The following is a 25028-nucleotide window of genomic DNA, read 5'->3' on the forward strand; positions in this document are numbered from 1 at the left end:
GTGAGGTGCTGGGGGTCGGGGGTTTTGATGAAGGGAGGGAAGGACCTCTATCTTGCTAGGGACCTTCATCCCATTTGGCTTGGTCCCCTGCTGTGACACGAGTTGAGATTTGAACTATTCCCTCAAAAAGATTGCCACCCCAGCCTGCTTGACGTCGCTGGCACACGGAAGCCCTGGAATGGGCAGTTCTTAATAAAAGTACCATGTATGATCCTGCATTTAAAAGTGATGATCTGGTGGACTCAGGAACAGGTTTTTCTTTTCTTTTATCTAATAAACAATATTCTAGAGGGGAGGGTGGGCCCAGGACAAAGTCATACTTCAAACCAGCTCCCTCCACTGCTGGAGGGGGTTCGGTTCCAGTGGTCTCCCTCGAGGCTGCCACATCAGGTATTTGCAGCTACATCAGCATCCCCAGAAGTGAATCCGAAAGGAGCTGAAAGAAAGAGTCCCGTGAGCCACGTGAGCCCGCAGGTCCAAGGGGCCCTCTGACTCCTGGGTTCACAGTAGTCCTGGATGCTCTCTCCCTGGTCTGCATCTCATGTCCCTTTCTCTGGGCAACAGCCACTTTGCAGCCATCCCAAAGCAACCCCAAACCTTCTTTAAGCTTCTTTCAGCATCACCACAAGGCAAAGGCAGGGCACCAGAAGGAACCTTGTGGTGCTCGCATCAGTGGAAAGAAATGGAAGAGATTGAAAGGGAAACTCCGAGCAGTCAGGGTGCCAGCTTCATTACGTGCTGGGCTGTGACAGAACAAGAGGAGTTACCTTTGGCTGGGGTGGTCCCAAGTGTGCATCCTTTTAGAGAGGGGCCACCCATGCCACAGGCCCTAGCAGGCCTGTTGGAATGAGGAGCCCGCTCCTCATCCAGGCAGTCAGAAGAGGGGAGGACCCCTGACCATGGCCACTCGGATCCTGTCTCTGGGGATTTGGAGTCAGAGCTGAGAGGTGTTACTTAGGAGTCACTGAAGGTCACTCAAGACTGAGTAGGTATAAACTTGACCACTGCAGGGAGGCCGTGCATGGTCTTGTGTCTGACAAAGCGGAGACAGCTGGTGCACAGCACCGAGTGAGCATGGAAGGCTGATGGGAGGCAGAGACGTTGGCACAGAGGGACCCGGCAGCCCCGGGCTTCTGCCCTGGTGCTGGCTGAGGTCTAGCTCTTAGTTCTGTTTCCCTTCATCTGCAAAAGCACCTTGAGTGGGCACACTTGAAATCAGCGTGCCTCTGAGACCAGGGGCAGAGTCGGACCCAGGAGCGGGAGACGCCAGCTCCACCAGGCTCGTCCTCCATGGCGCGCACTGCCTCCAGGGGGCATGCATCTCCTGAAAGCGGCAGTACCCCAAAAAGACTTCAGCATGGGCCAGGGAGATCTGGAGATGGCCAATCTTCTCAAGGATGTTTGGGCCTCAGAAGACCCTTTGGGCCCCTCTTGCTCTAAGAAATAGAATTGGATGCTTCTCTCATTGTTTCTTTTCTTCTATGAGCTCCACCACCAGCATCTTCCTATCCCCCCTGAAACCACCAACTCCCAGTTGGCTGCTGGAGGCAGTGGGGTCATCAGGAGTCCAGTGGGCCTCAGGAGAAGCACAGAGGTGTGTCGGCTGGCACAGAGAATGCTCTGAGGTTGGAGCTGTGATGTCATTCTCAAAGCCTGGGATCCAATCCTCTCCTCTGCCTTTTAATACCCCAGGGTTACCTAATTTCTCAGAAGCTCCAGTTTTGCTGATTCTGAAAGAATCTGCAAAGTATTCTGGAAACTCAGCCTCCTTGGGAAGACTGAGAAGTCCCATGGAGTGAGGAGAGATCGGGGGGCCCTTCCTGCCCCCCCCCCACCCAACTCTTCTGGGCAGTCCCGCCCCCTCCAGAATGCCTTACTTCATGAAATCCGGAGACCTGGCCATTGCATGTTCAAACTCTGAGAAGGACAGCATGTTGTCATTGTCCAGATCTGACTCACTCAGGACCTGGCCAGGGAGCACAGAAGGTGGCTGAGTGGAACCCGGTGTCAGGCAATGAGGTGGGGCACGGGGTGGAGGGGGAAAGTCACATACCAGGGGCTCTGCCACATGCTTAACACTTGTCTCCCAGGTCCCCTGATCCCAGTGACCCCACAGAGATTAGGTTACATGCACCAAAGCTTTGGACCCTACTGGCTGCCACTCACTCCTGGGGCCTCCAGCACCAGCCTGGCAGTGAGAGAACAAGAGTATCCCCTACCTGCCCCACCAACCAGTAGACACAGGGGCTCTGCACTACAGGGGGCCCAGGCAGGCAGGGAGGTGGTGGTGACTCCCTCAACAGTGCTCATGGTTTTATCTTCCTTCTAGTCCCCATCGAGACTGGAAATGCTGGACACTTGTCATATTCTGAAAGCTGAGATCCATGCCCTGACTTGAGTTTGTGGGGCCATCTTCGTGTTTGTCACTCCGGGACACCTGGGCACTGTATTGTGCTGGGACAGTGTGGGGAGGGGATGTTGAGATGGGTCCCTCTGAGGCTAAGCTGCTGTTGGCCCACGACTGGCAGTCCCTCTCATGTAGGGAGGTCCCTCGAGTGGGTGGGTCGGGCTCAGTGTTCTGAGGACCCCGGACAGGTCTTGGAGGAAGGACAGAAAGTCGAGGGGCAGTTGCCTCCCTCTGAGTGCCCATTCCTCACGGCACCCTGAGCTGCCTGTCCCCTTGGCAGCCCTCGGGGAATGTGTGCACCAAAGGCCAATGTGTCATCGGACTCAGACTGGCCCTGGATCTCCTCCCAAGAGGGTGGCCTGACATCCGGGGGCTTTGGGTGACAACGTGGCCCCTATCCCCAGCCCCAGCCACCAGCTCCCAGCCCCCAGCACACACGTGGTTCATGAGGTCCATCAGCAGGTCCTCAGATATGTCATCAGCGTTCAGCAGCCGCAGGATGATCCTCTGCAGATCCTCCTCGTCAATGAAGCCATTCTCATTAAAATCTGCAAAGAAGAGGCCAGACCTGCATTAGAGGGAGACGGAGGTTGAATAGGAAGGGGACTTGAGGAGTCCTGGGGGACACAGCACCAGCCAGGACCCCACAGATGCCCATTAGCCTCTGGGAGGCCCCCCAGAGCCCAGCTCTCCCAGGTGGGACACACATGGGTGCTCAATAACCTGTCAGAAATACCAGTGGTAGTAAGTATTGATCGTGTGTGTACTACATGCTCAGACCTCTCCTGGGAGCTTGAAGGCATTGAATCGTCACAATCAAACTTTTATTAGTCTTTTACCAAAAAGAAACTGAGGCACAGAGGGTTATGTGGTTGCCAGGCAATGTGGAGCGGAAGGCGGCCTGGATCTGGAGTCGGAAGGCCTGGGTGCCAGTCCCTGCTACTGTCCAGATGCAGTAGCTGTGTGATCTGGGCATGTGCCCTCACCTCTGCAGTGAAGGGGGGACAGTGGTCCTTGTAGCTTCTCCACAGAGGAGCTAGCCATACTGACCCTGGCTGTGCCCTAAAGTGTTAATGGGACAAGAGGCAATATTCCCTCCAACCCCATGCAGCCTCCTTCCTGAAATGGAGTCCAGAAATGGGCAAGAACAGGCACCATTTCTTCATCCCAGGCAAGCCACAGCTGTCAGAAAAAGGGTAACGGGACAGGGAGCCTGCAGACCATGGCGGGCTCCATACATTTCAAATCCCCTTTAAAATAGCCCAGGAAGCTGCCGTGGCCCTGGTGTGCCCAGAGGGTTCTGGCCGCGGGGAGCCCTGGGGACTCTGGGGTGGGTGACAGTGGGGATGGCACTGGGATTTCCCAGACTTCTGGGGGCCACACTGACTCCTGTGTGTGCCGGCTGCTGCTTCCTCAACTACAGCCACAGCCCAGGGCCCCTGCCTTCCAGGACGGCGCTCAGAAGTGCCCACTGACCGTCCCACCAGTCGGGGAGTGCTGCCCTGAGCTTGGCCAGGCCTTGGGTCCTCCTTTTAGGGCCATAAAATATGGTCATTACATAAACCTCCTGAGCACTGAACAGCCAGGGTCCACCTGACCCTATTTCCCACAGAGCCACCTTGAGGGGTGTCCTTTATCCCTCAGGGCTGCCTAAATCGGTCTTCTCAACAGGCCTTGGAAGAGCATGACCTGGAGGGACGGCGGGTGGAGGAGGTGCCGGGCCACCAGCGGGCAGAGACCGAGGCACCCTGGGGAGCGAGGGACAGCGGCAGAGATGGAGTCACCCTGGGAAGCCAGGCACGGACAGCGGCAGAGGAGTCACTCTGGGTTGCTTGGCAGGAGTGACTGGCACGGTGTGATGGGAGCAGAGGCCGTGGGGAGGGCCTGAGCGGAGAAGTATCAGGGGTTAAGTCTGGAAGGTGGGCGAGTTGTGAAGGCAGGTGAGGCGATGTCCGGCATTCTCAACACCGCTCCCCCAGAGCTCCCAGCATGATCACCCAAGCCCCTCACTGGGTGGTAAACACAGCTGCCTGAGTGAATTATAATAATCACCACCACAACAAGCACAGATGTTTTTGCTGTGGCCAGGCAGTGGTCTAAGCGCTTTGCAGTTCACTGCATTTAATCCTTCAGAGATGAAACTGAGGCATGCAGAGATTAAATAACCCTACTTACCTCCTTAATCTCATTTCAGCTCATTGCAACCTTTAAACTTCACCTATAGGCTAATGAATGCCAAATGTATGTCTCCATCCTGGGTTTCTCCCCGAACTCCAGGCTCACATATGCACCTGCCTTCCTGCTCTTACCCAATAGTCCCTCATATTCTACATGTCCAAGCCCAGGCTCCTCATGCTTCCCTCCCCAGCCCTTACCCTTAGACCTGCTGCACTCACAGCTGTTCCCTCCATGGGAATTGGGACTCTTCGGGACTCTTCCAGCCACTCAGGCCAACCTGGAGTCACCCTTACCTCTCTCCCTTGCACCCCACAGGTGATGGGTTGGCAAATCCTCCCAGCTTCCCCCATTTCTCATGCACTACCCCACCCTAGCCCAGCCACCATTACCTCTCTCCAGCTCGCCCTGGCAGTCTCTCGCTGAGCTTCCCTCTTCTCTCTCTGTCCCCTGAAGTCTATTCCCAGCACAATAGCCCAGGTGATCTGTTGATTGTCATTCCTTCCTCATTGCCCTCTTCTTGCAGCTCCGTCTCACCCAGAGCAGAGTCCAGGTCCTGATCCCCGAGTCAGCCTGCCGTCACTCTGCCTCCTTGCTCAATCAAGCTGACACACTCTTGCCTCAAGGCCTTTGCACAGAGGCTCCCCCTCCTCGGGACACTCTCACCTAGAGATCCTGTAGGTCTTTATTCAAGTGTCAGCTCCTCCTAGGGCACTACCCAGTCCCTGTGTAAACATGCACTTCCTGTGTCTTCCCAGCTTTGTCCTTCTCCCAGCACAGAATACTCCCCAACACATTATGTGTTATTAGCTCATTTATTTCCCTCCACTCGAATATCAATTCCACAAGGGCAGACATCTTTGTCTTTTTGCTCACTGCTGTATCCCTAGTTCCCAGAACAATGCCTGGGACAGAGTAGATGCTCAATGACTGTTGTTGAATACATAATGAATGAATTACCCAGGGTAACCATTGGTAAGTGATGGAGACAGGATTAAACCCAGGCAGTCTCACTTGATGGAAAGTCTATGTTCTTAACCACCCTTAACTGCCTTTATTGCAATAAAGCGCCAATCTTTCATGGGCAGAGGATCACCCAAAACAATCACTACATTTGCCAGCCTCCCTTGCTGCTAGATGTGCCCGTGTGACTATGAAGTGTAAGCAGAAGAGGCACAGACAACTTCTGGGACCGTCTATAAAGAGAAGGTGTGGTCCTCTGGGATAATGAGGTGACCTTGGGAATGAAGGATAAAGCGACAAGATAGGAGGACCTGGGATTCCTGACACTGAAAGCTTTAGAACCACTGTGGGTAACTGGCCAGGCACGGTGGCTCACGCCTGTAATCCCAGCACTTCGGGAAGCTGAGGTGTGCAGATCACGAGGTCAGGAGATCGAGACCATCCTGGCTAACACGGTGAAACCCTATCTCTTCTAAAAATACAAAGAATTAGCCGGGCGTGGTGGCAGGGGCCTGTAGTCCCAGCTACTGGGGAGGCTGAGGCAGGAGAATGGCGTGAACTGGGGAGGCAGAGCTTGCAGTGAGCCGAGATCGCACCACAGCACTCCAGCCTGGGCGACAGAGCAAGACTCCGTCTCAAAACAAAACAAAAGAACCACTGTGGGTAACTATCTCTTGACTTCTATGTATTAGATAAATAAATATATAGCTTTCAGCAATCTTGAAAGCTATCTTGCTTAAGCCCTGCTACCTGTGGTATACTGTCATTGGCCACCAAAGTTAATCCTAATTCATTACTGAGTCTCAGTTTCCTCATCTGTAAAACGGGAGTAATAGCAGTACCTCTGCAGAGTTGCTGTGGAGATTAAATAAGAAAATACATAGACATCACACAGAATATAGAAGATATTCAGTATAGAAGGTTAGATATAAATAAGAATAAGCATATTAGTTGTATCTAATAAGACTCTTCTATACTAGGGTATCTTAGTATATATAGTTATTGTCAATACTTAGTAACTATACAACGCTGTAACTTAGCATAGTTGTATCTTTTATACTAAGAGACTTAATTCTACATCACTTGATGATTGCTAAACACTAAAAGTACAAACCGAAAAGGCTTTATAAACCCACCTTGAAGGAAAGGAACTAGAGAGCTATATTGGTTTATACCAGTTTCTATACTCATTTCTACTAGAGAAACTAAGGCCCAAGTTTGCTGATGTCACAGGATCCTTTGGTGGCAGAGCCAAGACTTGTCTCTGTTCCCCATGGCAGGATATGGGTATGGAAGGTGTAAGTTCCCCTCACTCCTCCAGCAGTGCTCCTTCCCTGGCTGAATGCTTGTCAGTGCCAGGACTGGAGCCTCTCTCCCTGTACAGGCTCTGCTATCACCTCCATGGGAAATGGCTCAAAGCAGGTGAAGCGGGTGGAGGGACCAGCCCCAGGGCCTGGAGATGGTGGATAGCCACGATGACACACTGCACTGCTGCTGGGAACTCTGCAGCCTCTCTCAGAGACCCTGCGGTGTCCCCAGGCATCCTGCTGGCCCAGCTGTTCTATGCAGAGACTGCAACAAATGACATGGCTTTGGCCCCAAGCCATCTGGAAACAATAATTTGCTACAGTAAATGTAGTCCTGGACAGTTCCCCTCCTTTGGGGGTGGCAAGGGCAGAGAAGCTGGGGAGGGGTTGGGGGCTGAGAGCTCCGGGAGGCTGACCAGCCCAGGCGGCCTCTGCAGTCTCAGACCACTTGGGAGGGGCTGGAGCCTTCTTCTTGCTGTCTCCCAACAGTGCTAGGAGGGGCCCAGAGAGCTAGTGGAGTCGGGACTCAGCCTTCAGGCACCCCGAAGACGCTGACCATCATCACTCGAAGTCTGTCATTCCTACTCCTTGCAGTTTCCCAGGACTTTTACAGAAATCAACCTGTCTGTTGGAGGGAGGGAAGGCTTCTTTCACCGTGACTTTCATGAGAACTGAGGTTTCTTCCTTTGCCTCTCCCCAGCCACCTGCACCTGCCATGGCATCAGGCCCTGGGAAGGTAAGGAGAGATCTGCCACAGGTGCTCCGGTACCTACCTGGGGATAATTCCTAACTGGTGGAGGCTGTGCTGATGGGAGCACAGACATTGCTGGGATGGTGGTCTCTCACCAGTGGAAACTCTCTCCAGAGGTACGGAGAGAGGAGATTGATCAGTTGGAGACCAGAGTGTCTCTCAGAGCAGGACCTGGAGCCCAGTAGGTAAGCTCCAGGGAGGTGTGGCTGTCCCTGCTGGCTGCTGCCGCTGCCGCTGCCTCTGCCTCTGCTCTGCCTCCTCCTCTTCCTCTTCTTCTTCTTCTCCTTCTCCTTCTTCCCCTTCCTCTTGCCCTTCCTCCTCCTCTTCTCTGCCTCCTCCTTCTTCCCCCTCCTCCTCCTCCTCTTCTTCTTCTTTTCTCCTTCTTCCTCTTCATCTTCTTCCTCTTCCTCCCCATCCCCTTCCTCTTCCCCTTCCTTTTCCCCTTCCTCCTCCTCTTCTCCTCCTTCTCTTTCTTCTTCTACTTCTCCTTCTCCTCCTTCCTCTTCTTCTCCTCCTCCTTCTCCTCCTCCTTCTCCTCCTCCTTCTTCCTCTTCATCTTTTTCCTCTTCCTCCCCTTCCCCTTCTTCTTCCCCTTCCCCTGCCTTTCCCCTTCTTCCTCCCCTTCGTCCTCCTCCTCCTTCTCCTTCTTCTCTTTCTACTTTTTCTCCTTCCTCTTCTTCTTCTTCCTCTTCCTGCCCTTTCCCTTCCTTCTCCTCCTCCTCCTCCTCCTCCTCCTCCTCCCCCTCCTTGACAGAATCTCACTCTTGTTCCCCAGGCTGGAGTGCAGTGGCACAATCTTGGCTCACTACAACCTCCACCTCACAAGTTCAACTGATTTTCTTGCCTCAGCCTCCCGAGTAGCTGGGACTACAGGTGCCTGCCACCATGTCTAACTAATTTTTGTATTTTTAGTAGAGATGGGGTTTCACCATGTTGGCCAGGCTGGTCTCGAACTCCTGACCTCAGGTGATCCACCCACCTCAGCCTCTCAAAGTGCTGGGATTACAGGTGTGAGCCACTGTACCCAGCCCCTGCTGGATTCTTGACCAAAAGCCATTCTCCTGTCTTTCTTACTAACATAACTGCAGTTTCTTTTCAGGATGACACCATGTCCAGCTTAAAATGTGTAGCTGGATGTTTTAAGTCTCCTTTGCAGCTATGGGTAACCAGGTAACATAGTTCTGGCCAATGAAATATAAACCAAAAATGCTGGCGGGGGCTTCCAAGAAAGCTTGTGAAAGGAGAGTGGACTTATCTGCACTTTGGATGTACTTTTGTCTTGATCCCTTTTCCTATCACCTTTTCTTCCTGAAATGAAGACGAGATGTCTTTGGGCACAGAAGCCATGTTGTGACTATGAGGATAATGGTCCCTGACTGTTGGCAGAATAGGAAGCTCGAAGGAGCCTGGACCCTCAGTAACCTCCTGAAGCCATTGCCCCAACTCTGGATGTCTGACTCCAGACTTTGTTTTTTCTTTTTTGTAATACCATGGCCACTGCTCCACATCACTGAATGCAACTGTAACTCCTGCAGCAGTTTAGAGCAACAGCTCTCACAGTCTGCTGCTCACTGGAGCCATCCAGGGAGCTTCCAAAAAGCCCAAGACCGGGACATACTCAATACCATTCCATCTAGTCCCTGGAGCTGGGGCCCAAGCATCTGTATTTAAAAAACAAAAACAAAAACAAACAAAAAAAAAACTCACAGGTGATTCAATGTACAGCCAAGTGTGAAAAGCAGTGGGTTAGAGCAATGCTTTTTAGACGTTAAAGCACACAGGAATCTGCTGGGGATCTTGCTAAAATGCAGATTCAGATCCAGTGCGTGGAGTGGGGCCTGGGGCTCTGCATTTCTGATAAGCTTCCTAGCAGTGCTGATACTGCTGGTCTGTGGACCACACCGGGGGTAGCAAGGGGCCGGAGCATTGAGTTCCATCTTTGGGCTTTTGCTGAGAATCATCACCATGACAGTTACCATGCCTGCCTTCTCCTTTCCCTTTCTGTCTCCTTTCCCCTCTTTTTTGATCCCTCTTCATCCTTCTCTGTGGACCACTCCCTCCTCGACTTATTACGCAGGCTCAGGATCCACGTGTCCCATCTCTAATCTTGCTGACAGCTCTGTAAAGAAACCTTCTGAGCCCTGAGAGAATTCAGGTTCGTCTGAGTCTATTTGATGAAGCTTGGGCGTTTATGAGCCCCTGGGCGTCTATTTGCACAGCTGATTTGCATGAAGGCTTTGAGCTTTTTGTGTTTGTGCTTAGGCTGGAGGAAGGAACCCATATGCTCCAAGGGGCCTGGAGAGAGTCGGGGGAGGAAGATACAAAGACACTGTGGGGGATATTGTGTTGTCTAGTCCTTGATCTGCCCTGAGGCTCTCAGTCTGACCTCTTGGGACAGTGGGTGTTCTCCCCATGTCACAGCTGAACACGATTTAGCTTGTGCCTTGAAGCCCAAGGAGAACCTGCTGCTCACCTCTCTCCTGAAGGGTTTGAGTGTTTTTGTTTGTTTAGCTCAGGAAACCACAGAAAGTCAGCAGAGGAAGATGTCTTTTGTGGCCTCTGCCCAGCCTACGTTCTACCATCTCTGAGAAGTGTCCCCACCCCAGTGGCAGGCCTCTGGAGCCATGCTTGTTTCACAACTCTGCTTCTTTTTGGCTGCAGGTGATTGGGCAAGGCTGGTCACCTATCCCAGGGGAAGCTAGATCATTGGCTGGGTGAGAAAACAGAAGGGAGAAACAGAGATGCTTGTGGCTACTCAGAGTGAAGCCTGCAGGCCATGTGGGGGCCGGGGAGTCATCTTTGGCCTGTGGGCACAGAGGCATAGCAGATCTGCAGAAGGAGAAGGAAAGCCCACAGAGAGAGGCAGAGATGAGAGATGAGGCAGCCGTGGAGAGGAGACCACAGCTGCCTGGCTTCTTGACTCTCATCCAACTGTGCCCCAGGGCCCCAGGAGTCCTGCCTCACTTCCACCATGGGCTCCATAATGCTCTTGGCAGATGAACTCTAGTGACCTCTCTCCCAAGAGCCCCACGTCTTGGTGCTCAGGCTTTCGTATAATCCCCAACTCCCTTGAGTGTGGGTGGGAACTGTGACTTGCTTGTAACCAATGAAACTTGGCAAAATTGATGGGCTGTCACTTCCACCAACACGCTGTCTTTTATGACTCCATCTTGCCAGTGGGGTGACTCAAGAGTCTCTCCTGCTGGCTGTCTTTAAAGAAGCAAGTGGCCAGGTTGAGAGGCCCAGGTGTCCAGGACCTGAGGGCAGCCTCCGGCTGAGAGCCAGCAAGAAGTTAAGGCCCTAAGTCCTGCAGACATAAGAAAGTCAATTCTGCCAACAACGTGAGCAAGCTCAGGAGCAGACTCCGCCAGTCAAGCGCCCTCCAGGTGAGAAGGCACCCCAGCCGGAAGCTTGATGGCAGCTTGTGAAACCCTAAGAGGAGGACCCAACTAAGTCATGCCTGGACTCCTAGCCCACAGAAACTATGAGGTTACTAATGTATGTCATCTAAAGCCTCTAAGCTTGTGGTAATTTCTTACACAATGGAAAACTCATCTAGTGCTGGTTCTTATCAGTGGCTTTTATATAGGTAAGTTTCTGTGGTTTGCAACCTAAAGACTCTTGGCTAAGATGGGAACACCAAGCCTAGGCTGGCATCCTCCCAGAGGAGCAACCTCAGCCGGAGGAGCACTGATGGGGGCTTGAGCCAACACAGCTGCCACCTGTGGGAGGCCTGGCCGAGAGGAGCAGCAGCTAGAGGGCTCCAACTCCCTGGATGCATTGGGATCCCCCTGGAGACTCCCAGAAATACTTGGGGGAAGGAAGGAGGAAAGCTGGTGTGGACAGGTGGGGCCTACGAAGCCAACATAATTTGGGTATGTGATTTAATTTCTACATATCCTGCTTGGAGTTCACCGTAAATCTGTGTCTCACATCAAATGTAGGACATTTGGGGCCATTATGTCTTCAGATATCTTTTCTGCCGCATTCACTCTTTCCTCTCCTTCTCAGACTCCACCTAGATACATGTTAGAGCTTTCTATCGTCCTTCATGTCTCTGAGGCTCTGTTCTCCTTTCCCTGAGTAATTTTTCTCTCTGTTCTTCAGATTAGGTTATTTCTATTGATCTATCTTCAAGTTTCCTGACTCCTCTGTTATCTCAATTCTCCCATTAAGCTTATCCAGTGAATTTTTGTTTCAGATGTCTTTTCAGTTCTAAATTTTCCAGTTGATTCTTTCTTATAATTTCTGCTTCTCTGCTGAGATTTCCTATCTTTTCATTTGTTATGAGCAGTTTTTACATCCTTGGGCATGAATACTGTGATGATTAATGGTATGTGTCAACTTGACTGAGCTAAGGGTGCCCAGATAGCTGGCAACACATTCTTTCTGGGTATCTCTGTGAGGGTGTTTCTGGAAGAGATTAGCATTTGAATCAATAGACTGAGTAAAGATCCACCCTCACCAATTGGACATTGTTCCATCCATGGAGGACCCAGTAGAACAAAAAGGTGGAGGAAGGATGAATTTGTACTCTCTGAGCTGAGACATCCATCTTCTCCCATCCACAGACATTGATGCTCCTGGTTCTTGGACCTACAGAATGAATTACGCCACCACCTTTCTTAGCTTTCCAGCTTGCAGACAGCAGATCATGGGACTTCTCAGCCTCCGTAATCACATGAGCCAGTTCCTAGAATAAATCTCTCTCTCTTTCTACATATATATGTAGAGATAGGTGTGTGTGTGTGTGTATATATATATGTGTGTGTGTATATGTATGTAAGTGTATATATATATGCACATGTAAACACACACAAATATATACACACACACTCATATACATATACACACATAAATAGCCTATTGGTTCCGTTTCTCTGCAGAATCCTGACTAATACAGTTATAATAGCTGTTTTAAAAACTTTATTAGCTAATTCCAACATCTGGGTCATGTCAGTCAGTCTCCATTCTTGAGAATTCATCAATTAAAAAATATTTTTGTACATTGTGTACAATTTTGAATAGCTTCTTGGACATTATAAATGTTTTGTTGTAACGACTCTGTATTTCTCCAAAGAGTGCTGAATTTTTGGTTTTAGCAGGCAATTGATTTGGACTCAAAGTGAAAACCCTGTCACTCATGGATCTGGTAAAAAGGTAGTGGCAGCTCAAATCTCAATTTAGTTCTTTTATCCTTAGCTGAGCTGCTTTGACTTTGCCCTCGTGTTTGTGGTGTAGAGGTCAGAAAGAGATACGGGCATAGTTTACATGCAAAATTTGGACTCCCTTTCTCTTTCATAGGCTCTCCCTCACTTTGCAGGGGCTGTGTGTGCCCCAAACTCTCTGGCTCTTCAAGTCAGAAAGAGTCCAGTGTTTCCATCAGCCTGCATCAGTCCAGTGTTTCCACTCACTGAAGCCTACCTTCAGGACAAAAAAGTTAAAAATAAAAAAGATGGGTGAAGGAAAACCCATCTTCTACCGTTTCCTTCTTCCAGGCATCAGCTCTCTTTAGAACACATCTCGCTTTCGATAGCTTTCCAATGCCATCAGCTAGTTGATTTTTGTATTTAGTTTAGAGTTTTATAGTTGCTATCTGCAGGAATGACCATATGATAGGAGTTTACTCAGCCATTCTCAGGTGGGAACTCTGTGATTTCATGTGTGCTTACTGAATGCTGAACCTGAGGACATATGGGATGCAAAAATATTAAGTCCTTTTTACAGATGAAAAAACTGAGGCCTCATAAGTCCATCTGGCTTAAAGTTCTTCTACTGTCTTCTATCCACATCCCACCTGGGTGAGGCAGAAATGAGATGGAGTCCATCATGTGGAGACTGGGGAGGAACTGGCAGGAAAGGAAGGAACGTGAGATGCAAATGAGCAAGTCTAAATGTGCAAGTCCTTTGGGGCCAAAGAGTTATCAGGATGCACTAAAGACTTGCACCTGGTTTGTTTGAAAGCATCTTAAGACTTCTTTCTTTCCTTTTGATTCCTTTTGAGAATTCCCTTGCATCCCAGCTGTGCTAAGCGGACATTTGCCTGGTGAAAAGCAGAACTTCAGCAAAGTCTTTTGACTACCTGAGACAGTTAGAGACCAAAAAATGTCAAAGGACCTCAGAGATTATCTCTGTCTATCCCCTCATTTTACAGATGAGAAAACTGAGCCCCAGAAAAGTGAAATGATTTGTTCAAGATTGTTCAAATTTCCTTAATTTCCCATCCAATGCTCCTTCTGCCAAATAAGCATAAATCCTTTACATGCATATGTGGTTCTCTCTCTCTCTCTCTCGCCTGCCCACACACCGCACACTAACACCAAATATCAAGGCCAATGACTCCATTGCTCTCTGATGGCATGGAGGGGAGTCTATCCATTGACACTGTCATTCTCAATCTTTTTTTTTTTTTTACTCCATGGTGCATGCAAAATACGAACATACCCACAGATACTCCAGCAAACCCGTTAACACCATCCATCAATGAACTGATGATGGAGTCCAGATATGGTATATTGTCTATGGCCCTTCCACCCCTCACCCCTCAGTCCCCCACAGCACCTACCATAGATGCGAAAGGCATACTCAATCTTCAGGCTTGGGCAGGCCTGCTCGCTGAACACAGATGCCATGCCCAGCACATCCTCAAAGGAGAACACGCCATTGTGGGAGAAAACCCTGCAGATACGGTCTCTGAATGGGTTGACCTGTGGGTGAGGAGGGAAGAAAAGGGAGGAGGTCTATCAGGGTCGGGGCTGTGTCTCTCTGGGCCTCTCTCATCTGTTACAAACACTGTGTCCTGGGTTTGAGATGAAAACAACAGACGCAATCTAAATCTCAGAGTAGATGGTGGCTCACTGAGCCAGGACCCTGAGCATGATGGGGTGCCGGGGATGACTCTTGTAGATGGATATGTGACTTCACAAGATTCCTGCAAGGACACCACAATTGAAGATAATGGTTATAATGAAAACGCAAATGAACAAGAGAATGTCAGAGCTGAAACCTCTCCTACTCTAAATATGAGTCCTTTTCTATGGGGTAGACATCATGAGTATCCAGGCAGACATAACAAGAAGCCCTGCATTAGTTTTCTTTTCCTGTGCTCAGGCAGGTGCAAGGCAAGCCAACAGGCTCACTGCCCAAGCGTACAGCCAGTCAGGGAATGAGATACCAAGCTTCCTTTCCCGGGGGACCTCCCCTTGTCTTTGCTGGTAGTGATGGGAGGGAGGTGGTTGCCAGGACACCAGTACACTCCTTAGATCCATGTCACATGACTCTACACACACACACACACACACACACACACACAGCATGTCTTATAGAGACTGAAAACAGGGCAGTTGATGTGGTAGCTGCTGGTAGCACGAATAGTACCTATGACACAACATGTGAGCATGTTGGAAGATGCAGAGAAAATATTGCTGAAGATACAAAGAAATAAGTATTCGAACAAATTTCACACTGTGAAAGCTTTGCTAAATAGTTAAATAAAGGTATAGATTTTCTAATATGGTTTTCCTAGATTCTATATGTGAAAAACCACATTTCTGCAAGCCACTAAAGGAAACAGAGACATGGACTGAATAGTAAATGAATGTCTTTAGTGAAAACACCATTGCTGGGGAAAAGTGAAGGTACTCACTGAGGGGGTGGCTGCTCCATGATGGAAAAGAATTCTGGGGTGAGGGTGCAGGATGGCGACACATGTCAAATGATTTCCCTGCAGGAGTTCCTGCAGGCTACTGCAGTCAGGAAGGTAAGCCCAGAAATACCTAAAGTACAGCAGAAGGCATTGAAATGGTTCTCTAAAAAAAAAAAAAAAGAAAAAAAAAAGAGTTAAAATATAGTAAAACTTGGCCAGGCACAGTGGCTCATGCCTGTAATCCCAGCACTTTGGGAGGCCGAGGTGGGTGGATCACCTGAGGTCACGAGTTCAAGACCAGCCTGGCCAACGTGGTGAAACCCTGTCTCTACTCAATACAAAAAAAAATTAGCTGGGCGTGGTGGCGCATGCCTATAATCCCAGCTACTCAGGAGACTGAGGCAGGAGAATCGCTTGAACCCGGAAGGCAGGGGCTACAGTGAGCCGAGATTGCGTCATTCCACTCCAGCCTGGGCAAAAAGAACGAAACTCCCATCTTAAAAAAAAAAAAAAAGAAAGAAAGAAAGAAAACTTACACAATGATTTGTAATCAGAAGGAAAGTGAGTATGAAAATCTTCTGAACCACATGGAGGTGTGCTGCTTTGCTCTTGGAAGAGTTCTTAAAAGAGCTATCAAACTTAAAGATGAGTTATGTGTTTTCCTGGTACAAAAAGACAAGTGTTCCAAATTTGCTGACCTTCCCATGATGACAAGTAACTGTTGGCAGTATGCTACCTAGCAAATATCCACCAAAAAATGAACTCAATTTCATTTGACTTTTCAAGGTAAAGGTGACTCATTTTAGCATTATTGCTTTTCTAAAGAAACTCATGCTTTGAAGAGAATATTTTAAAATGGGATTTTGTGGTTAAAACATGTGTATCACCTATAGAAATGCTTATATTTCATACCTGAAAATACAGAAACAGACTCTTCTGACCTGTTTGGAAATTGTCCAAATAAAGAATGTCAGTGGATTTTGAATCCATTTGTTAAAAATATAAAAATGTAATACTTTCCACTTAGTGTAAGAGCCACTGACATAAGGGAATGGAATACAGACAATTACTAGCTTAATTTCAATCAAAAGCTTTTAATTGGTGAATGGGGTTGAAAATGAGTGCCATGATTTAAGACATACAGCCCATGATACATTTCCTCTCTTTGGATCAGTTACGACAGCTATTAAAAAAACAAAACAAAACTGAACAGAACCAGACCTCTGAATGGCTCTAGCTCAATCTTAAAGCAAGATTTCAAAGAATAATTAAGCATATCCAACCACATTGCTTTCTCTTACAATATTATTAGTTATATGCAAACAATAGCATAGTGCAAGGAAGAAATCTTACTATACCTATTAAAGGGAGAATTGTTAAATATTTTATGTAATTTTTAGCTTGTCCTTAATTTTTTTTATTTTGATATTGTATCAGCTTAGTATAGTAGTAAATGTATACAGTTTATAAATGAATATATACGTATGATGAGTACATGTTTCTCATTTTTTAACGTTATTGCTGGGGATTTGTGATCTAGGCTAACCTGCTTATCTCACGGATGTGGAAATGAGGTCTGGGAAAGGGGAAGGACTCAGCCAGCAAGTGGGAGAGCTGGCCTGAGACCCAGGACTCCTGAACCTGTCCTGCCCTATTTCCACTAAGGTGCCTGGTGCCAAAAAAACATCAGAGGCCAAGCAGCGGCCATTAAAATATAGAAAACCTTGGAAATGGATCCCTCTAAAATTCTTACTTTAATATAAAGCATTTTTTGGCTGGGCGTGGTGGCTCACACCTGTAATAACAACACTTTGGAAGGCCAAGACCAACGGATCACCTGAGGCCAGGAGTTCGAGACCAGCCTGACCAACATGACAAAACCTCATCTCTACTAAAAATACAAAAATTCATAGAGTGTGATGGCACATGCCTGCAGTCCCAGCTACTCGGGAGGCTTGAACTCGGGAGGCTTGAACCCGGGAGGCAGAGGTTGCAGTGAGCTGAGATCATGCCACTGCACTCCAGCCTGGGTGACAGAGGGAGACTCCATCTAAAAAAAAAAAAAGTGCGAACACAGAATCTAGATTGAAGTTAAAAAAATGGTTCACAGCCTAGGAGAACTCAGTGGCCGGCTAAAAATGACTCTATGACTCTGTCACTATGAAAGTGAGAGGCACAGGAGGGGGCCACGGGACCAAAGGCTGCAGAAGGGAGAAGGTCAAAGAAGATGGAGCTGACATGGAGCCACTGGGCTTGGGAAACAGGGAGGAATTCGAGTATGGAGCGGGGGACACTGTCCCTGAGAGGATGGCAGGGCAGATGTCAGGCCACAGGGCTAGGGCCGAGCTCACCAGAGCTGCGTTTGGGTCCTGGCCTGGCGGGCACCTGCCAGGAGAGCATCCCAGGGCTGTCTCTGTTCCAACAAGGTGCAGCTCTCTTCTTCCCCAGGGTCCTTGTCTCAAGGGACAGCCCAGGTTATGAGCCCCCCCGCGACAGAGCAGCTCCAGTCAAAGAGGCACTGATAGTGCTGCGGGAGAGTTGCTAAGGGCCCTGGTGGTGCAGCCGCATGTCCCTCCCTGCTCTCCATCCTGAGCTAAAGGCCAGATCAGCCAGTGTTCTCGGATCTGGTTCAGTCCAGCCCCAGGCAGACAGAACAGCCAAGAAGGGGAAACTGGAAGAGCAAGCCTCATTAGAGATCACAGGTCCAGTTTATTGGATTCCAGATTTTTGATGCTATAACTTTAACAATCTGAAATCTGAACCAATAAATTTGGGGACCTATCCAGAGAGTTATCATCTGTATGAAATTTCACACTTATTCAGAAGTCTTCAATCCTCCAGAGGAGGAAGGAAGTGACAGTTGACAAAGCAATGCTTCCATTTCAAGAATAACATGTACCCTGGTTTGAGGGCGTTTTGAACAAAGGGAATACAAACATGTCAGTATAGCAATTTATACAGGTAACTCGTGTATGATCTCCATCTATGCGTGATGAAACTAAAGTAGATGAAAATAAACCCCAAATGCTGGGAGGTTTTTGGAAATAGAAACTACAGTTTATCAACAATAAAAAGATTGCAGTCCCTGCCAAAAAACCTAAAAGTTTTCTTTTTTTAAAGATCTTCTTAAAGTTATTGAACAAGAGATTTGATTTGAAGATGAAAGTCAGAGGGAAAATATTTGGACCTAGCTTAAAATATCTCCTCAACATTTCTCCAACTAGCGCCTAGTCAAAAAAAGCTTTTTACAGTTGCTGGAAAAAATTCACACAAAAATACACTAGTGACTCAATGATGATGTCATTGATGCACTTGGACTTTCAAAAGCTCATTAAAAAAATCAAACTATTAATTTATGTAAAATTTCTCATCTCTAAATTTTCTTTATTACTAGTGTTTCTGTTTTCTTTTTTTATTTAGACTTCATTTAGCGTTTCCATTTTCTAATCATACTTTATTTTGTGCATTGTATCTGCTCCCCACTTTTATTAAAATAATATGATTGGCTGGGTGCGGTGACTCACACCTGTAATCCCAGCACTTTGGAAGGCAGAGGTGGGCGGATCACCACATCAGGAGATCAAGACCATCATGGCCAACATGGTGAAATCCTGTCTCTACTAAAAATACAAAAATTAGCTGGGCATGGTGGCATGCACCTGTAGTCCCAGCTACTCAGGAGGCTGAAGCAGGAGAATCGCTTGAACCCAGAGTCAGAGGTTGCAGTGAACTAAGATCGCGCCACTGCACTCCAGCCTGGTGACAGAGTGAGACTCTGTCTCAAAAAAAAAAAAAAGATATGATTAATGTTTATCGACTGGGCGCAGTGGCTGCTGGGCATGGTGGCTCACTCTTGTAATCCCAGCACTTTGAGAAGCCAAGGCAGGCAGATCACCTGAGGTCAAGCATTCAAGACCAGCCTGACCAATGTGGCGAAACCTGTCTCTACTACAAAATACAAAAATTAGCCAGGCGTGGTGGTGGGCGCCTGTAATCCCAGTTACTCGGAGGCTGAGGCAGCAGAATTGTTTGAACCCGGGAGGCGGAGGTTGCAATGAGCCGAGATCATGCCACTGTGCTCCAGCCTGGGTGACAGAGCAAGACTTTGACTCAAAAATAAATAAATAAATAAACAAATAAATAAAACGACATGATTAATGTTTATATTTTAAACATTTTACACAGATGCAAAACACTTGTCAAAGAAAGCGGTAGATGAAGGTGTCTGTTAGAGTGGTATAGAAGACGTTCTTCCTCAGTCTTGAGTGGAAGCCTCAGTTTACCTGAAGCAACCTCTCACTGAGAAAGGCACTGCCCAAAAAGTCCCTCATGGCTGTGTAAGGTTAGGTGAGCAGAGCCCATGTCCTGGGAGAAGGGTGTAACAAAACCTTTTGTATTTTACTGCCTTTTAAAACTCCCGTCAGATATACTTATAGGTTAGAAGGCTCAATATTATTAATGTTGATAAATTGATCCATAAAGTTAATGCAATTCTAGTGAAAGTTTTCTAGCTGGTCCATTTTGCAGGACTTGACAAGCCAATTCTAAAGTTTACGTGGAAATGCAAGGGTGAAGAACAGCCAAGTTAATCCTAAAGAATAATAAAGCTGAAGGACTTATACCACTACCTGTCAAGATCTTGGCTGGGAGTGGTGACTCACACCTATAATCCCAGCCCTTTGGGAGGCTAAGAGGGGAGGATCCCTTCAGTCCAGAGTTTAAGACCAGACTGGGAAACATAGTGAGACCCTGTCTCTACAAAAAAAAATTAAAAATTGGCCAGGTATGGTCGTGCACGCCTGTAGTTCCAGGTACTCGGGAGGCTGAGGTACAAAGATCAATGAACCCAGGAGATTGAGGCTACAGCGAGCCATAATTGTGCCACTGCACTCCAGCCTGAGTGATAGAGTGAGACCCCGTCAAAAAAAAAAAATCTATGCTAAAGCTTTAGTAATTAATGTGGTATGGTATTTGTGCAAGGATAGACAAATAGATCAATGGCCATAATAGAGACTCCAGAAACAGACCCACACATTTATGGCTACCTGATTTATGACAAAGACAACACGGCAATGCGGCAATGCAGTGGGGGAAGGGGCAGTCTTTTCCATAAGTGGTGTTGGGTTTAGTGGACATTCATATGGGGAAAAAATGAATCTTTATAATCCTATCTCACACCATACACAAAAATCAATTCCAGATTGATCATAGGTCTAATATGTAGGACTAAAATAAAACATTAAGTAAATATCACAGGAGGATATCTTCATGATCTTGGGGGCAAAGACTGTTTAACACTATACAAAAGCACAAACCATAAGAGAAAACTCATAAATTGGAGTATATTAAAAATTTTCAAATTACATTGCTCAAAATACATAATTAAGACAACAAAAAGGCAAGCCATAACAATCACTAGGTACTTCCACAGGTGAGTGAATAAACAAACCGTGGTACGTTCATGCAATGGAATACGACTCAGCAATAAAAACGAAGAACTATTGATTCATGCAACAACATGGATGATTCTTCAATGTATTTTGCTAAATAAAAGAAGTCAGACCCAAAGGGCTACATATTGTATGAGTCCATCCCAGAAAATGTAAAACCATAGGGTCGGAAAACAGATCGTAGTTGTCAGTGGTTGTGGGAAGGAGAATGAGTTGACTACAATGGAAATTTTGGGGGTAATGGAACTGTTCTCTAGGGTGCTGTGGTGCAGATAGAAGCCATGCCTTTATGCATTTCTGGAAACCCATAGAACCGTACACCACAGAGTGAACTTTACTGGATGCAAATCAAAGACAATATGGGATGGTAGAGAACCCAGGATGAAATGCAGGTCATGGCAAATGAAACCAACTGTATTACAAATGCATGACAAAACCTCCCTGAAAGGAGGGGAAGAAGAGGAAGTGACTAAGTAACTTTGGAAAGTGGTGTTTGACCAGGTACGTAGGCTAAAGACCAAAATAATATAAATAAACTGTATATATGTATAAATATAAATTCACTGTATTCTAGGGAGTCAATCTGATTCTCACAGGGTTATGGATTAGCAATTCTTACTACAAGTATACTACAAGTATACTATGATTGAACAAATACGTAAATAAATAAAAAATAAGTTATAAGTAAGATAAAATAAGTTATAAAGAAGCAAGAGGGAAGGTTAGATATGGTACTGGATTAGTCAGAGACATCAATATGAACTAATGGGCATTTTACTACATGTACAGATGGATAGATACAAAACAAATATTGATGTGTAGTATACATGGGTTAGTATACATACCTATATTTTCTAGCTCTGTCTACCAAATAACTTTACAGTGGAGAAACTTGGAAATACTACCTTCACCAAATGATCAAGGTTAATATCACCAGTAACAGGTAATGTTGATGTCAGGTATCCCCTGGTATGATGCACTGAGAAGGGCGGTTCAGGCCAGGTGCAGCGGCTCACGCCTGTAATCCTGAGCTTGGGTGGCTGCAGCCGGAGGCTCCCTTGAGGCCAGGCATTCGAAATCAGCCTAGGCAACATAGTGAGACCCCATCTCTAAAAAGATTAAAATAAGCTGGTGTGGTGTTATGTGCCCGTAGTCCTAACTACTCGGAAGGCTAAAGGAGGAGGATCACTTGAGCCCAGAAGTCCAAGGCTGCAGTGAGCTATGATCGCTGCACTGCAGCATGGGCAAAAGAGCAAGACCCTGCCTCTAAAAAATGGGGTGGGGTGGGGGGTTCACTTCTGTAGAATTTGCACAAATCCATTACTTCTGTCTAATCATGAGAAAACATCTTACAGACCTAAGTTGAAAGATGTTCTGCAAAAACACCTGGTCTGTGCTCTCCAAAAAATCATGGAAAAGCGAGACTGAGAAACTATCACAGATCAGAGGAGCGAAAGACACACGATGACTAAATGCAAGGTGGGACCCTGGAGGGGATCCTGACACAGATCAAAAAACGTGAGTGGAAAACTAGTGAAAGCCAAGCAAAGTTTGTATTGCATTAATACAACACAAGCATTAAGTTTTATTTCTTAGTTTTGAAAATATATAGATAAAATATCTATATAAAATATAATAGGTATACAAGTCCTGTCCACCTTTCACCCAGCTTTCCCTGATGTGAATACAGGGTGAAAGGTACACAGTACTTGTCTTACTAAACCTTAAAAGCTGGACTTGAAAGGATCAAAGATTTCAGTAACAAAACAGCATCCAAGAACAAAACTCAGTAACATTTAAATGAATACAACAAAATTAAACACCTAACCATACAAAATTTACAGTGCTTAGCATCCAATAAAAAATTATCAATCATGCAAAAAAAGAAGGAAAATAAGACCCATAACCAGCAGAAAAATCAGCTAATGAAAACAGACCCATGCTTATGCTTGTAACCCCAGCACTTTCGGAGGCCGAGGCAGGCAGATCACTTGAGCCCAGGAGTTCGAGACCAGCCTGGGCAACATGGCAAAAACCCCAACTCTATTTAAAAAAAAAAATACAAAAATTAACCAGGTGTGGTGGTGTGTACCTGTAGTCATAGCTACTCAGGAGACTGATGTGGGAGGATCACTTGAGCCCAGGAGGCAGAGATTACAATGAGCCAAGATTTCACCACTGCACTCCAGCCTGGGCAACAGAGCAAGATCATACCTGAAAAAAGAAATATGAAGAAAACTACATCCATGCACAGCCTAATCAAACTGCTAAAAAGCAGTAATAAGAAGAAAAATCAGAGCTGGGCATGGTGGTTCATGCCTGGAATCCCAAAACTTTGGGAGGCAGAGACAGGAGGATCACTTGAGCCCAGGAGTTCGAGACCAGTCTGGGCAGCATAGCAAGGCCCTGTATCTACTAAAAATAAAAAAATTACCTGGGCATGGTGGTGCACGTCTGCAGTCCCAGCTACATGGGAGGCTGAGGCAAGAAGATTGCTTGAGCTCAGGAGAACGAAGCTGTAGTGAGCTATGATCATGCCACTGCACTCCAGCCTGGGTGACAGAGCAAGACCCTGTTTCAAAAAAATAAATAAATAGAAGAAAAATCTATCTCCAGAGGCAGGAAACACATACGTAAAGGGGAACAAAGATAAAAATGACACTAGGTCTCTTGTCAGAAACTAAGCAAGCCAGAAGACAATGGAGCGGTATCTTTAACTCTCTGAGAGAAAGAAAAAAAGGCTCTTATTCTACTCTTCTATACCCAGCAAAAATACCTTTCCAATCTGAAGGCAAAATACTCTTTTTTTCCCCAAACAAAAGCTGTGCGAATGCATCAGCAGTAGACCAGAGCTACAAAAAACATAAAAGGAAGTCCTTCTGACAGAAGGAAAATTCCAGAAGGAAACCTGTATCTGCAGAACATTATGAAGGAATGAAGAACATTAGAAATCATAAGTACGTGAGTAAACATAAAGGGTTTTTTCCCCTCATTTTAAATCCTTTTCAAAATGACAAATTCACAATTATATAGTTGGAGATTTCAACAACCAATGATTGATAGAACAAGCAGGACCTCTAAAAATCATTAAGGATATAAAAGACTTAAAAAGACTACCAATCAACTGGACCCAATTGATATTTGACAGAACACGCCACCTCACACAGCAGAATACACATTTTTTCCAAGTGTACTTGGAATTTTTATCACGGTAGACCATATTCAGGGTTATAAAACCAACCTCAATGAATTTAAGAGGATTTAAAGCATACAGAAAATGTTATTTGAACACAACAAAATTAAATTAGAAATCAATAATAAAAAGATTCCTGAAAACCCTCAAAGTCAAAGAAATCATGAATAATTAGAAATTATTTTGAACTAAGTGAAAATGAAAACACAACATATGAAAATTTGTGGTATTCAGTGAAAGTAGTGTATACATGGAAATTAATAGCATTAAATGCTTGTATTTTTTTTAAAAAAAGAAAAGTTTTAATGTTTGTTCAAGTGAAAAAAAAATGTCCTTCACCCCTTGTTGGCAGTGGGTCACTGGGGGAAAGTGTCTATCAGCTGGTGAATGGTGGAACCCATTCCACCCTGTGCTCCTGGGCTTCCTGCAAATGGCTGCCTGGAAGAAATGGAAGAGCTTATCACCACCCGCAGTGGCTTGGATGCCACAGGTAGATGAACTTGCTAGACTCAACCTGCGAACAGGGGAATGGACGCCCTTTCAGGGAAGGCTCTTCTTCCTTTATCCCATTGCCTAGGAAGAATTCCTAGTTCTGGGTCTGAACCAGGATTCGCCCTTCAGCACTAGAGTAGCTCTACCAGAAGGTGGCAGTGTTGGGTCAGCGTCATTCAGTCAGTTCAATAAGAGTGAGCACCTACTGTGTGCAGGCTGTGACGACCTTGCAGGCAAGTGGCAGGGTCGATATTATCACTTTATTTTACAAATGCAGGGTTGATATTATCACTTCATTTTACAAAGAGAGGAAATAAGCCCAAAGAAGGAAAGCAACTAGCCAAACGAAGGTCAAGACTCAAATTCTGAATTCAAATGCTCAACTACAGTGCCACTTTTGACTCCATCGAGCATTTAATTAACTGTTTCCCGAGAAAATGTCTCAAAATCACACTCCCACCTACCATGCAGGCGGGGTTTGAGGCATCGCCATGAGTCCCATGACCCTGCCAGCCCACAGTTACTCAGAGAACAGGCCAAGGGCAGGGGAGAGGCACGGGGGAGGGCGAATGATATGGCTTCTTCCACTGGGGATGAAGACACAAAGCTCATCATCTGAACTTCAAGTCCTTGCCACAAATGCAT

The 25028-nt window shown here is 46.7% G+C and overlaps 1 protein-coding gene across 1 annotated transcript in view; it reads right to left on the reverse strand.

The window, feature by feature from the left end:
* Positions 1–241: 241 nt before the first annotated feature.
* CIB4 (calcium and integrin binding family member 4) overlaps positions 242–25028 on the reverse strand; it is a 60770-nt gene continuing 35983 nt past the window's right edge. Inside the window, exons 4-7 of the mRNA XM_017876891.1 lie at positions 14169–14310; positions 2846–2955; positions 1878–1966; positions 242–436 (exon numbers count right to left, since the gene is read on the reverse strand). Of these exons, the coding sequence (XP_017732380.1) occupies positions 406–436; positions 1878–1966; positions 2846–2955; positions 14169–14310 (372 nt within the window). The 3' untranslated portion in view covers positions 242–405. The remainder of the gene's footprint in view (positions 437–1877; positions 1967–2845; positions 2956–14168; positions 14311–25028) is intronic.

The sequence above is a fragment of the Rhinopithecus bieti genome, unplaced genomic scaffold (assembly GCF_001698545.2).
Source record: "Rhinopithecus bieti isolate Rb0 unplaced genomic scaffold, ASM169854v2 scaffold_7681, whole genome shotgun sequence".
NCBI classification, from domain to species: domain Eukaryota; kingdom Metazoa; phylum Chordata; class Mammalia; order Primates; family Cercopithecidae; genus Rhinopithecus; species Rhinopithecus bieti.